General features: G+C 36.8%; 1 protein-coding gene across 2 annotated transcripts in view; it reads right to left on the bottom strand.

Moving 5' to 3' along the window:
- Window positions 1–5,876: 5,876 nt before the first annotated feature.
- Window positions 5,877–13,928, bottom strand: part of aass (aminoadipate-semialdehyde synthase) — a 44,363-nt gene continuing 36,311 nt past the window's right edge. For both annotated transcript variants that reach the window (NM_001011437.1, XM_012958948.3), the window contains 7 exon segments: window positions 5,877–6,644; window positions 8,106–8,282; window positions 8,624–8,712; window positions 10,890–11,005; window positions 11,543–11,638; window positions 12,376–12,543; window positions 13,200–13,340. In NM_001011437.1, the coding sequence (NP_001011437.1) occupies window positions 6,526–6,644; window positions 8,106–8,282; window positions 8,624–8,712; window positions 10,890–11,005; window positions 11,543–11,638; window positions 12,376–12,543; window positions 13,200–13,340 (906 nt within the window). In that variant the 3' untranslated portion in view covers window positions 5,877–6,525.

Consider the following 13,928-nt stretch of genomic DNA (forward strand, 5'->3'; position numbering starts at 1 on the left):
TACATGCAGCGCCGGATTTGTCTTTCCGGTGCCCCTAGGCCACCCCCGTTGGTCGCCCATAAGCGCCCCCCCCCGCGCACGGCCACGCATGCGCAAACACTTAGGGGCTGATTTACTAACCCACGAATGGTCCGAAGGCGTCCGAATGAGTTTTTTACGTAATGATCGGTATTTTGCGATTTTTTCGGAAATTGTCGCAACTTTTTCGTAACCATTACGACTTGCGCGAAAAGTCGCAACTTTTTCGCAGCTTTCGCGCCGAGTACGAAAGTTTCGGATTCATTCAAGCTTCAGTATGGTGACTTTTCTTGGGCCAGGTTGGAGCTGCAGAGTGCCATTGAGTCCTATGGGAGGCTTCCAAAATCATGCTAAGTCTGAAAGTTTCGCCCGCCGCTTACGAGCGCTCAATACGAAAAAGTCAAGATACGAGCAAATCGTAACGGTTACGAAAAAGTTCCGACTTTTCACGCAAGTCGTAATGGTTACGAAAAGTCACGGCAATTTACGAAAAGTCGTAACGGCGATGAAAAAAATCGCAAAAAATACGAAAAAAATCGCAAGATGTTCGTTTTCCAATCTGAATTTCTCCAATTCGGATTCAGATTCGTGAGTTAGTAAATGTGCCCCTTAAAGTCCGATACGGAGCAGTGGGGAGAGGTCCCCATTGCTCCCTGAGGGAGCCGAACTTACACAAATCCGGGCCTGGGTACATGACTCCTGCCAAATTATATGCCATATTCTCGAATACCTCCCCAATGTGCTGAAGGAGATAGTACTCTGTATCACATATTTTGGAGCTGCCTAATCATAAGCGACTACTGGAGAACAGTGTCCTTACTGCTGGAACTGCTACTTGGAAGGAGCCTGCAATCAGACCCGCAGGGATTCCTACTGGGTCATCCATTCCAAAAACTTAAAAATCATGTCCAGAAACTAGCTAATTTGATACATGCAGCAGCTAAATGACTAAATGCTGTACAGCACTGCGTACATAAGTAGCGCTTTATAAATAAAATTATACATACATACATACATACATGCCCGCAACTGGAAAAAACACTCCCACCAACACTAACAGAACTGGAAGAGACATTCCAGAACATTTGCCGCATGGAATATCTAGCTGGTCTTCATCAGTCTCAAATCTCAAACTTCAACAAAGTCAGAACAAAACAGAAATAGAGACTGCATTCAAGCAAAATTTCAGCTGGGGAGCTCAGTCTCTATTTCTGTTTCGTTCTATACACTGTTGGGGCGCTGCCATATGCCTAGGAGACTTTGCACCACAGAAAATTGCTTAAGGTGAGTGCAGCTGTGAACTTTTTGCTTGCTACAATTCAACAAAGTCAGGACATCATGGGACCTGGTATATTCCGACAACTAGATAACGAACCTTACCAGCCATACCATACCACATACCAAGCCCCCCAGACTGGTTAACCCCTCACAAGGAACTCCCCTACTGTATGGACAAAAATGCTCCAAAATCAAACAGCCTAAGGGCTACCAATAAACCCCTACCCCCTGTACTTATATCGTTATTTATTACAAAATGTTGTTGAAGCTGCTAAAATATAAAACATCTAAATAAAAAGTTTAAAAAAAATCTGCAGCAAGACATCAGTTTATAAGTACTGCAGGTTAAACCTTACAGATCTTTCTTCTAAGTTCCTGAAATCTCTCCAGCCCCACCTACCACTTGATTGGTAGCATTTACTGTCTGTAAAAAGAGCAGCACTCTGATTGGAGAAGGAAGATCCAGTGCAGCTGGTTACAACAATGGAAAGGGCTTTCCACAACTGAGATGATTAAACTACAAGCTAATCAGTAAGGATTTATTTAGGTGGCAGCCAGGTTTGGGTAGGCTGCCCATGTTTAAAACCAGTATTCACACAGACTAAGCCACATGGAGATAAAATCCTGATTGGGCAACACAATTCAAACAGAAAAAAACTACCTACTGAGAAAAGAAATTGTAAAAATAGAAACTGAATTTAGATGAGAATTAATATTAAATAAGGAGCTGGAACAATCATGTATGTATAAAAAATAGAAACCTTTTAAAAATCTGTATGACTCACTCAACAGCATATTTCTTGGCAGGTAGTTCCATATCCTCACTTCCCTGGCCATAAGGAGTCATAAATTCTATATATAATAATTCTGTACCATTTCTGATATAATTAAGTTAATGCTTCCTATCCCCCTCTCAGGAATTTCTCTACATGAAGCTTTGTGCTGGTGTTATTAGAAGACAGACAGCTAATATACCATCTAAGCAAATGGAGCACAGACCAATGATGTGTTTGTGTGATACATAGCTACATGTACAGATTGCTGAAAAGCAGAGTGTGTATAATATATATATATATATATATATATATAGCAAGACAATGAGCCACACACGCAGGGACTTTGTTAGAAAACAAAAAAATTTTTAATGCTCGAAACGTTGGATCGTTTTCATTAAAAAAATTTTTGTTTTCTAACAAAGTCCCTGCGTGTGCGGCTCATTGTCTTGCTATATACATGGTTTTTGCAAGCACCTGGGGCATTTGATTACTATTAGGGTGTGCTCTGTTCTTTTCTGTATATTATATTTATATATATATATATATATATATATATATATATATATGCCTCCCTACTCCTACTCTTCATAAATACAGTGTTGCTGCGTGTGGCTAGTGATGAGCGAAATTTTCGCCATTGGCAAATTCATCATTCCAGTGAAGCGAAATGGGACAGTTTTGCTTATCACTAATTGTGGTCAATCTTTGGACTTTGCAAACTGCCTTCCCATAAGCAAATGACCCTACAGGTTTTTTTTTACTGTAGTTATTTTGTCGAGATACAGGCTTTCCGCTAGCTCAATGAATTCATCATGTTTTCTATGACCATTTCTACTGATTAAAATATATTACCTAATTGTCAAAATTCTTTATAGTTTTTACATTCATTTCCATCTTCCTCTGGCTCTTTCTAGCTTGAAAATGGGGGTGACTGACCCCAAAAAAATATTACTCTGTGAGCTTCCGATTTTATTGTTCTTGTTACTTTTTATTAGTTATTTTTGTATTCAGATGCTCTGCTATACATACTCCAGTCTCTAATTCTGACCATTGCCTGGTTGCTAGGGCAAATTGAACCCTAGCAACCAGATAGCTGCTGAAATTACAAACTGGACAGTTGCTTAACAAAAAGCTAAATAATTCAAAGAACAAAATAATGTAATTATATATTGTCTCAGAATATCACTGTCTACATCACATGAAATTTAAGTTAAGGTGAATCACCCCTTTAAAGGAGAAGGAAAAGTAAAAACACTGGGGGGTACCAAAATGTTAGGCAACCCCCAGTAATTGTGATCACTTACATTATACCCTGCGTTGGTGCTCCTTTCTGCTGCTTAGCACTCTGCAGGACGACCAGTGGGACCCCTCCAACGATGCCAGCATCCCTCCTGCTCCGGTAAGTAGCCTTTATTTACACACACATTTTAATGAAGATTGCTTTTTATATTTTGCACACTTACATACGCACTTAAAGGAACAGTAACACCAAACACTGAAAGTGTTTTAAAGTAATAACAGTATAATGCCCTGCACTGGTACAACTGGTGTGTTTGCCTCTGAAAGACTACTATAGTTTATCTAAACAAAGCTGTTGTGTAGCCATGGGGGCAGCCATCAAAGCAGAGAAGGCACAGCTAACTTAGCAGATAACAGATAAACACATTATATTCTACAGAGCTTATCTGTTATCCGCTATGTACCCTGTTCCTTTCTTCCATCCTGAATGGCTGTCCCCATGGCTACAGAGCAGCTTTGTTTATATAAATAATTCTATAGTTTCTAAAGCAAATATGACACTTTTACCAGTGCAGAACAACAGTACACTATATTTTAATTACTTTAAAACAATTTCCTATTTTGGTGTTACTGTTCCTTTAAACACTGCCACAAAACTTTTAGAATTGTACACACATGTATACACAAACAGGATTTTTTTAAACTTATTTTAGCCTTTTGTTTTTGCCGTAATAAACAGTTCATTTTGGCAATGTGACTATTGGATCAGTTATTTTGTTATTTTATTGATTTGCACAATTTTTATGGTCTGATTTAATTTTTATCCCTTCATTATTGTTCCTCATGTGTTTTTAGCTTTGAAGTTGGTAGTTTGGTGTAGAAAGATGTGTTAACCTATTTTGGATTCAGCAGAATGTGTACTTTCCAAATAATCTATGGTTTTCTGGGGGTTCTGTACAGTTAGGGGGTCTTATGACACATAATAAACAGTAAGGGAATCTGTTTGCAGAAGCTTGGCAGACGAGAAAATTCATTATTTTTATTTGATGGTCCATACATACCACATATAGGCATTTTGGGGATCCATCAAACTGTTAAGTAAACCTCTGGTGTTCATTTTTAGGGTGCTTTTCCATTGTATGTCAAAAAAATTGTGTGCGATATATGCAGCAAATTATATATGCAAAGCAACATTTTTAGACAATTTTCAGAAATAGCAAAAAAAAAAAGTTTAAGAAAGCATTGCGATCTGGAAGTTGGGTGTAGAAATACACTGTTACTTATATTGGATTTGTCAGTATGTGTACTTTCCAAAAATATTTAGTTATCAAGAGTCACTGTAATTTTCTGCCACACATATAACTGGCAGGGTGTTTATGAATTTGTGTAAATGTAAGCCATGAAATTTGTATGCACAAGGTATATTTTGGGGTCTCTACAACTTTGATAAACCTATGTACACTGGGCATCAAACTGTTCAGTGGACCACTGGCATTCATATTTAGAATGTTTTATTTTGTTAATGACCTGTAGGAGATAAGATGCTTCAAAGTGGAAGTTTTCAGGTGATCTTCGGAAATGTCATCAAAACTGCCAAGTTTAGCAAAGCTTTGTAGCCTAGTACATTGGAATTGAAAGATGTGTACTTCCCAGAAATCTATGGGTTTCTGGGGTAAAGATACTTTTTTGTAGCTGTACCTCACATAAAACACATTAAATGTGCTGATTTTTCAGTAACTAAAACAACAGAAATGATCACATAGGCAGGGTTTCTTCATCTTGAGGCCCCTACATGACACGTAATTAGGTAAACTTGTACACATTGGACATCAAACTGTTCAGTGGACCCCTGGCATTCATATTTAGGATCTTTTATCTTGGCATTTAATGATATAAGGGAGAAAAGATACTATAAACTAGAAGCTCTGAGGTGATTTTTGGAAATGTCATAAAAATCTCAAACTTTATGAAAGTTTGGTAGTTTGGAGTAGAAAGACACGTGTACCCATTTTGGATTTGGGGGAATGTGTACTTTCCAAAAATATATGCTTTCTGTGGTAAACCTACTTTTTTGGAGCTTTACTCCACATAAAATGGTGTACATATGTTGATTTGGCAGTAGATGCTTAATCTTGTTACAGAAGTGGATTCACATACAATATTTTAGCATATTTTGAAAGCTTAGGTTGTCCTGAAAAAAAATGATATATCTTTTTTCTGGGTAAACTAAGCCCCCTCCAAGCAAAAGCCCCTAAAATGAAAGAGCACAAAATATTCACAAACTATCTGGCAATAAAAGTACCGCAAATGACCAAATCGGCTGGTAGTAAAAGGGTTAAGTAGCAAAAGCTTAAACAGATTTATGCACTGTAAACCAAATAACATAATATAACAAATCCACAGAATCTAATCATCTGATAATAAGATGTCTTTCTTTGAGATTCTAGCTTTACTATGAGGCTACTGCATAAAATATCCTGTCCTAAATCATAAAGCAATTCTTGATTTTAGCTGCCACTCCCATTACAGAGGATAGAGTCAGCAACAACTTCAACAAACAGGACATACCATTTTTCTACTTTATTGATTAAGAAATGACCTCTTTCATGTTTAAATAATTCATTACATTATGGATTATATCTGTATTTCATTTAAACAACAAACACTGTTAAATAACATTATTCATTCTTCCAGTGCAGAGCAAATGCAAGAAACAGACACATTACTTGACCTGAAACAATACAGAATATAGCCCAAACAATAAACCAAGGCCAGAAGTACTCTTTTTTTTTGTACAATTATTCAAAAATGTTTAAATTGTTGTAATGCAGAGAAAAGGAACAATTTGCTGTTAATGTTTTGTTTTACTGGAACTACATGTAAAAAATGTTCTTCTCTTAGAACAACTACTGACTACTTTCCCATAATGTTTACATGGTTCAATTTACTAACTTTCTCATAACTGATAAATATTTTTAAAAAATGAGTACAGCAGTACATCATTCAGTGCAAGTATCAAGATTCAGCAACAAATTAGAATACATTATTAATGTAATAAAATGTATCTTCCCAGCAAGCCAAACACAAACATTTGGTAAGAGAAGACTAACTCAATAGTTACTGAATGCAACTGGGTGTATATACAGCTGAAAACATTGTTTAAAGCATTTTCCAGGACCAAAAGTGTACTACTTATGTTATTCTTTGGTTATGATCAAAGTGAAAATGTGCTCTTTGTGCTGTAGAGAATTCCCTCTTCCTTTACACGCTCCAATATTGGTCCATAGATATTCTTGGTCAGAGGAATTACCAGGCCTCTGCTTTCAACTTCCCCTGAAAAAAGGAAACAATGTTGGCTTTGAACAAGTAAATATATAGGGCGAAAAAAGGGTTAACATTTTGTGATGTCATTAAGTGGAGTGTGGTTTTGATGTTCCTCCTCTTTATACCCAGAACCGTAATTCTTCACTTATGAATAAGTGCAGGACATGAAACACATTGAGCATTTATATACCTTTTTTTACAATAAAGATTTCTCCTTTTAACTAAAGCAGGCCATACACGTGGCGATCTGACGATGTTTCGTGCGACCAAACCGTCAGGGCTGAAACAGCAGATAAGGAAGTAGAAACAATAGGATTTCTACCTCCTTCTGCCGATTCAGCCCTGACAGCAGATTTTGGTCAGGTGCCTTCTATGGCGCCCGATCAAAATTTTCTAACCTGGCCGATCGGCGAGTCGTCCGATATCAGCAGCTTCCTGCGATATCGGTCGACTCGCCGACATGCCATACACGCACCGAATATCGTACGAAACTAGGTTTCGTACGATAGTATCGGTGCGTGTATGGCCTGCTTTAGAATCCTGCATGGCCTGTTCAGTGGCAGTGCCACAGGAGACCGAGTTCCTGTTGTGCCTTTATTATTTCTGGGGAGTTCCTTGTAGCCTTTTCCTGCCTTTTGCCAGGTGTTGCCAATTATCAATTTTGTTCCCTTTAAAAGGTCCCACCCCAACTTGGTCCAGGCTGGATCATTTTGTTAATTTTGTTCATTTGTGGGTTGATCCTGAATCTGTATCCTGTGCTGTTCCTGAATTGGTTACCTTGTTATGTGAAGTGTTGTTCCTGAGTTCTTGGTAATCCATGTTCCTATACCTTAAGGTTTATAGTAAAGTTCAATGCTCAAGATTCTTTGTTCCTGTCTCCTGCTTACCTGCAACACCTAACCTGCTTGATACCTAGTCATGGGGTTTCAAACTAATGGTGTGAACCCACACGGCCATGACCTCCCTGACAGCTTGTAAATAATGGTACAGTGACTTCCAAGAACAATCAATGTCTCCAGATCCTAAATACCATATACAGTGAGAGGTAGAGGTAGTAGTGACATCCCAAACACATTAAATATAGTGGGAACCTTTTTATATTATATACAGTGAGAGGTAATGTTACCTTACCTTTCCAAATATAAGGTTACCTGGGTTTTGCCATAGTGTAGATGAAAGTGAACTCAGAAATAGTGTGTGTTGCTAAAAACACTCCACCGATGTCCATCAAGACTGGAACATTGCAAAGGTAAGGCAACAGCTGCCTAAAAGACCTTGCATTGTGCTGTGCTTTCGGTACAATGCAGACCTTTTACCTTGTTCCAACTAGAGGACACATGTTTAGAAGTAAATCACTATTTTGCTTATATCTGCAAGCAATTGTGACACCTACTGTATGAAAAATATCTGGACTAAAAAATGCAGTACTTATTATTGTTTGCTGCAGAAAAAATATGAACAATTACTTACCATCCAAAACCATTTTAGCTGCAATTGCCGTTGGGTAACCCACAGTTTTAGCCATTGCCGAGTAGCCATTTACATCTCCATATACAACCAAACTAATGTTTTTGCATTCTAAATGCCCAGAAGGATGTCTGATGCCAATATCATTTCGCAAAACAATCATGTCTCTTTCTCCTGGCCCTAAAAAATGAATCCCGAGGTTATACAATTGGTAATATACACTTTAAATAGTACACACTGAAATACTTCAGCTCTATCGTGTTAGGCTTGCAAGCATATCCACAAATAAAATGCTTTTAATTTATTTAATTTTTTATGACAGCTGTACATTCCAGCATTTTTGGCCATTAAAGTGAATATGATGGGGCTATTCAGGGTGCTTGTCAGCAAATTTACTCTGTAGCTTTTACTTCCTGCTTTGCATACCTGGCAGCTGCTACTAAACTTCTCTTGTAACACTACAGTGTGGATTTAAAAAAAATCAAGATCTACAATTTCCCTAAAAAATACATAGTTCTTACCAAATGAGAGCATCATTTCAAGGTGTTTGGCCAGAGCACCAACAATTGAGTCTGCAACAGGCACTGGCTCCTCACTTAGTAATCCAAACCTATTAAAGACAAATGTGACAAAAGATAAATGAATTGTTAGTGGAGAGAAACTCATATAAATTATGTTGGATACTTTATTTATTTATTTTTTTTAAATAACAAAATACATTTTTCTAAACAGATTTGTAACCTGACAGCCTCTGCTTTGCCCAGAGAGTAAAAAAGACAGAGGTGTCCATTTACTAAGGTGTGCTAGGCAGCGATATTGACTTGCTCCAGAACAAACCACAAGAGCAGGTTTACTAAAGTGTGAGCATTTATGCTACATAAGTTGATCTTGCAAGGTTTACTAAAGATTATCGGCAGAATTGTCGCCAAATATAGACAAAATTATCGCCAATTCTTATCGCCACCTGGAGAGTGGCTTTATGTGAAACAAATGAACAGAAGACCTTCCTCGCACACTTTTGGCTCTCCAAAGCGATTTAGCGCTCGGTGCACACTGCTGGAGGGATCGGCACCCTCCCAAAATTCCAAGTAGCAACAAAAGCACTGGCACTCAGAGCTGCAAACGGGACTAGCCCTTTAAAGTTTCTTAAAGGGCTAGTCCCGTTTGCAGCTCTGAGTGCCAGTGCTTTTGTTGCTACTGGTTATGTGAAACAAAGCCAGAAACTGTATAGTGGGAATGATATAAAGTCAGTTTTTATACTTGAGCAGCAAAAATTAGTGATTGCACTGGGGAATAATGATACTTATAAATGTATTATTATTGAATTCATAAAGAATAATGAATATAATGTAAAAATAATTGATTCCAAAAATTACTTTATTGATCTCATATTACAAACTATCCATTAATGAGGGCATTGGCGAAAAAAAAATCCACAAGATTTATAATAGATTATGCAGTTAACCTAAATGAGTGCCAAAAAACTCCCAACTCAACAGAAACGCAAAAACTAAGATACTTGTGTAAAAATCGTCACTTATCGCAAGACAAATCTGTCTCTCCGCACTTTAGTAAACATGGGAGCAGCTCCCAAACAAATTCTTATTTTAATTTGCTCTGGACCTAGACTCTTGTGATTTTATTCCTGACCTTGGCAATTATAACAAACAATTCTGCTTCCATCCATCTCTTCTTTTCATTATTTTCATCTCCACAAAACCTTTCATTAGATTTTCTTACTGTTTGTTACTTCCATGTCTGCCATTTTTCTATCCCTTCCCCTTTGTTTAAATCTTTATCTACAGTATTTTATGAACATCCATCCTCAGATCTTGTTGACTCTAAACAAAGAATTGCATTTAAATTATGAGTTTTGCTCCAAGTGGAGGAATCATCTCAATATTAAACAACAATGCAATCCATCTGTAGTAAAAGTAATTTGTTATGTGATCAAAGCTGCACATAAAAATACACAAATATTACCTACTCATCAAGTAAGTGGATTTAGACTCCGAAAGAAATATTTTGCAAGCAAAAATTTACTAAAAATGGTTTAGTTAAAGAAATAATCATGGGAAAACACATCAGTTAACAGAGTTTCTCCAGTAGAATTCTTCATTGAAATTAATTTTTTAAAAGCACAGATTTCTTTGTATTTAATTTTGAAATTTCACATGGGGCTAGCCATATTCTTTATTTCCCAGCGTGTCACAGCCATGTGACCTGTGCTCTGATAAATTTCAGTCACACTTTACTGCTGCACTGCAAGTTGGAGTGATATCACCCCCCTCCCTCCCCCCCCCCAGCAGCCGATCAGCACAACAATGGGAAGGGTGCAAGATAGCAGCTCCCAGTAGATATCAGAATAGCACTCAATAGTAAGAAAGCCAAGTCCAGCTTGGGACTCCTCCAGTTACATGAGAGTAGGAGAAACAATAGGTTACCTGAAAACAGTTCTAATGTGCAGCGCTGTTTCCTTCTGAAATCTCAGACTCAGGCACAATGCACTGAGATGGCTGCCTACACACCAATATTGCAACTAAAAAAATATATTTGTTGGTTTAAGAACAAAATTTTTAATTGTGGAGTGAATTATTTGCTATGTAAACAGTGTAATTTAGAAATAAAAAGTACACCATAAAAAAATCATGACAGAAGTGAAAGAAATAGGCATAAAAGCAAGGTAGTAGAGTGTGATTATAATATTTTATCCTAGGGTCTCTATTGGATATAGATAATCCTTACAATTCGAATAGTCAATTAAAAAAAAAAAAAAACAAATCTTACCACTCAAGAGTTTCCATGTTACTATCATTCTTATCTAACTTATTGTACACCAACTCTTTAAGAAGGCCGATGCTTGTTGACGATGAAACATTCATTAGATGGCATAAAAGTTCCCTCTGCAGAGATAGCAGAACATTTTTTTTTTCAGTGTCCAACCGCCATTACAAAACATGCAAGCAACCCCCACTTATAAACAGCAGTCTGTAGCAGTTCTCTATGTGGTGTCTTTGAAGTCTAGCAATGCATTTATCTTAAAAACTGTAGGAAGATGAAAATCTATAATTTATGAACTAGATGAATGTCTCTGTGGTGTCAAGTTTATTGCATGTGATTCAACTAAGTTGTATTGTGTGAATCCACTGTGTTAAGCACATGAAAGTCTCACATCTCTACCTTCAGTCCAATTCTGTTGCGGACTTTGCGCAGAACCGCTGAAAATTGAAGTAAGTTTAAATTAAGTTATATTTAAATTACATGAAATATTATGATGGCCCAAGCAACACTGCAATGTCAAAGCGTTTTTATATGTATTATTAATTAATATCACTGCTTGTCACATTAATTGTACTTGATGGTTGGTATAAGATACAGTATCTTCAGTAATGATACTAGAAATGTATTATGTAATAGCAATGGTTTAGTTACATATTTACCCATGTTATAGCGGAAGCATTCATTCCAAGTAGCGGACATGGATCAGAATTTATTAATCCCAATTGCACAAATCCACTCATTGCATTACAAAACCCCTGAAATCATAAAAAACACAAACACGAATTTTTACAAGCCATGATGAACTGCATCTGCTAAAAATTGCTATCTACAACACCCCATTATTAGGCTAACAGCAGACAGGTCATTTTTTCTGCTGGTATAATAGCAAGCTGTTCCCACTTTATCAAGCCTTGGTGTGAAGGTCTGTGGGATATACTACATAGTGCAGACCTTCTACTGCGCCAGTTATTAGAGCCTCTAGAAGCACCTCTAGGTTTTTAGTGTAATAACAGGTTGAATATAATGTGTGGTTCATTTGCACTGAAGACAATAAAGATAAAAGTCAGACAAAGAGACCTAGCCTGTCAACTAGAGCCAACAGTATTTGTTAGAGTTGATGGTAATTTTAGGAATTTAAATCATTTTAACAATTCTAATCCAGTCTATCACTGTTAAAAGTAAACTAAAACAAACTTTCATGGTATTTTAAGCTTTTATTGTTGGGGAGAAACCACACAGTGTCACAATAATTCTCAGCCTTCTCAAGATATTTAAGCTCCTTGACCCATTTTAAGCGAAAGATAAAATGGATGCTGTCAGTAACCTTATAAATTTTCTTCATTTGATTTGACGGGCTGATGACAAAAGATGCTGCTAAGTACAGGAGTTTATATCATGACATCGGAACAATTCACAACTTGAAATATTTTGTAACTTTATCTTTAAAAAGGTAAAAAGTTTCATATAACATTTTACCTTAGATTTTTTTTACCTTATATCTGAGAGTTCCTCTCATTAATGTATGTGCAGTCTGGATACCATAGGGTTCCGCATATTTTGTGCTGTCCCTGTTTGGAAAGCCTTCTAAATTAAGTCCTGGGAAGCAGTCCATTGCAGTCACAGATTCAAGCAAGGAGCCTCCTGCTGCGATGTTAACAATCTATCAATTAAGAGAACAATAAAATTTAAGTCAGATAATAACTTCGGCTTAGGCCGAATCCATGCTCCAGGCCAAACCGAATCCGAATCCTTAAAATCACGTGACTTTTTGTCACATAAACATAGGATTTTTCCGCCATGCTGCACACACAGTTCTCTTTAACCCTTCCTTGTCCTATATGTAAATTAGGATTTGGATTTGGTTCAGTATTTGGCCGAATCTTTCATGAAGGATTCAGCCAAATCTGAAAATAGTGGATTTGGTGCATCCCTACCAGAAACCTAGCCATCTGCTCATACAGAAAATAGGTATTGCAGACTACTCCAAAAAATGCAGGTCCCTGGTTTAAATCCAGACAGGATAGCACAATCTACTATGTGTGCTCCTGGAATCATTTCTCTAGTAGAGCCTAATTCACACCAGTGCAACAGCCCAAAACAATCAAGCCCCTTGATTTCATTTTCTAACTGACAATAAGCTGATCAAAACTAATTATTAATTGGTTGCTATGGGCATTTGACGTGAAAATCCACAATTTTAAATCATATTAATGATTCATATTATTACTTTGGTTGATAGTAATGAATTACTAATAGTTTCACATACTACTACACAGTTCTGGAGAAAGTATTAATTTATGTTATTCAATTTTTTACCTGCCCGTCCTTCAGATATGTAGCAGGTTGTACTGTATTAAAGAGAACAGCAAGTGGACTCCAGCTGAATTTATATCTTAGGGGGTTGTCTGAAAACTCAGGAGCAGGTAGTCCTCCACAAAAAGAAATATAAGATTCCACCTAAAGATAAGCAAAGCAGATTAGAGTAGATTTGCTTATATTTTCCTTAACACATTACCTATACTTTAAAGTACTAAATTAGAAAAAGCATTATTCTACAAAACAGATGCTTGTTTTTCCAAAGGAAAAAGTCAAGTTCATATAAAAACACTATACAATTTACAGGTATGGGACCAGTTATCCAGAATGGTCAGGACCTGGGGTTTTCCAGATAAGGGGTCTTTCTGTAATTTGGGTCTCCGTACCTTAAGTCTACTAAAAAATCAAGATTTTAGTCATGTACACCGTAATGATTTATTATTAGAGAAAAAGGAAATCATTTTTTAAAATCTGAATTATTTGATTAAAATTGAGTCTTAGGGAGCTTTCTGGATAACGGGTCTCTGGATAACAGATCCCATACCTGTACTGAATATTCTATTAGCTGTGTATTATGTGTGTACTTGGTAATGAACAGAACATGATCTGAATTTTAAACCAATAAATTCTATTTATCTATCAATAAACATGCTTACCTTTTTTCTTTTAAATACAGCTAATTATGCTAACCATTTCAACCTTAGAATCACACGGTTAGATAAAAAAGGG

This window comes from Xenopus tropicalis, chromosome 3 (assembly GCF_000004195.4).
Source record: "Xenopus tropicalis strain Nigerian chromosome 3, UCB_Xtro_10.0, whole genome shotgun sequence".
Lineage (NCBI taxonomy): Eukaryota > Metazoa > Chordata > Amphibia > Anura > Pipidae > Xenopus > Xenopus tropicalis.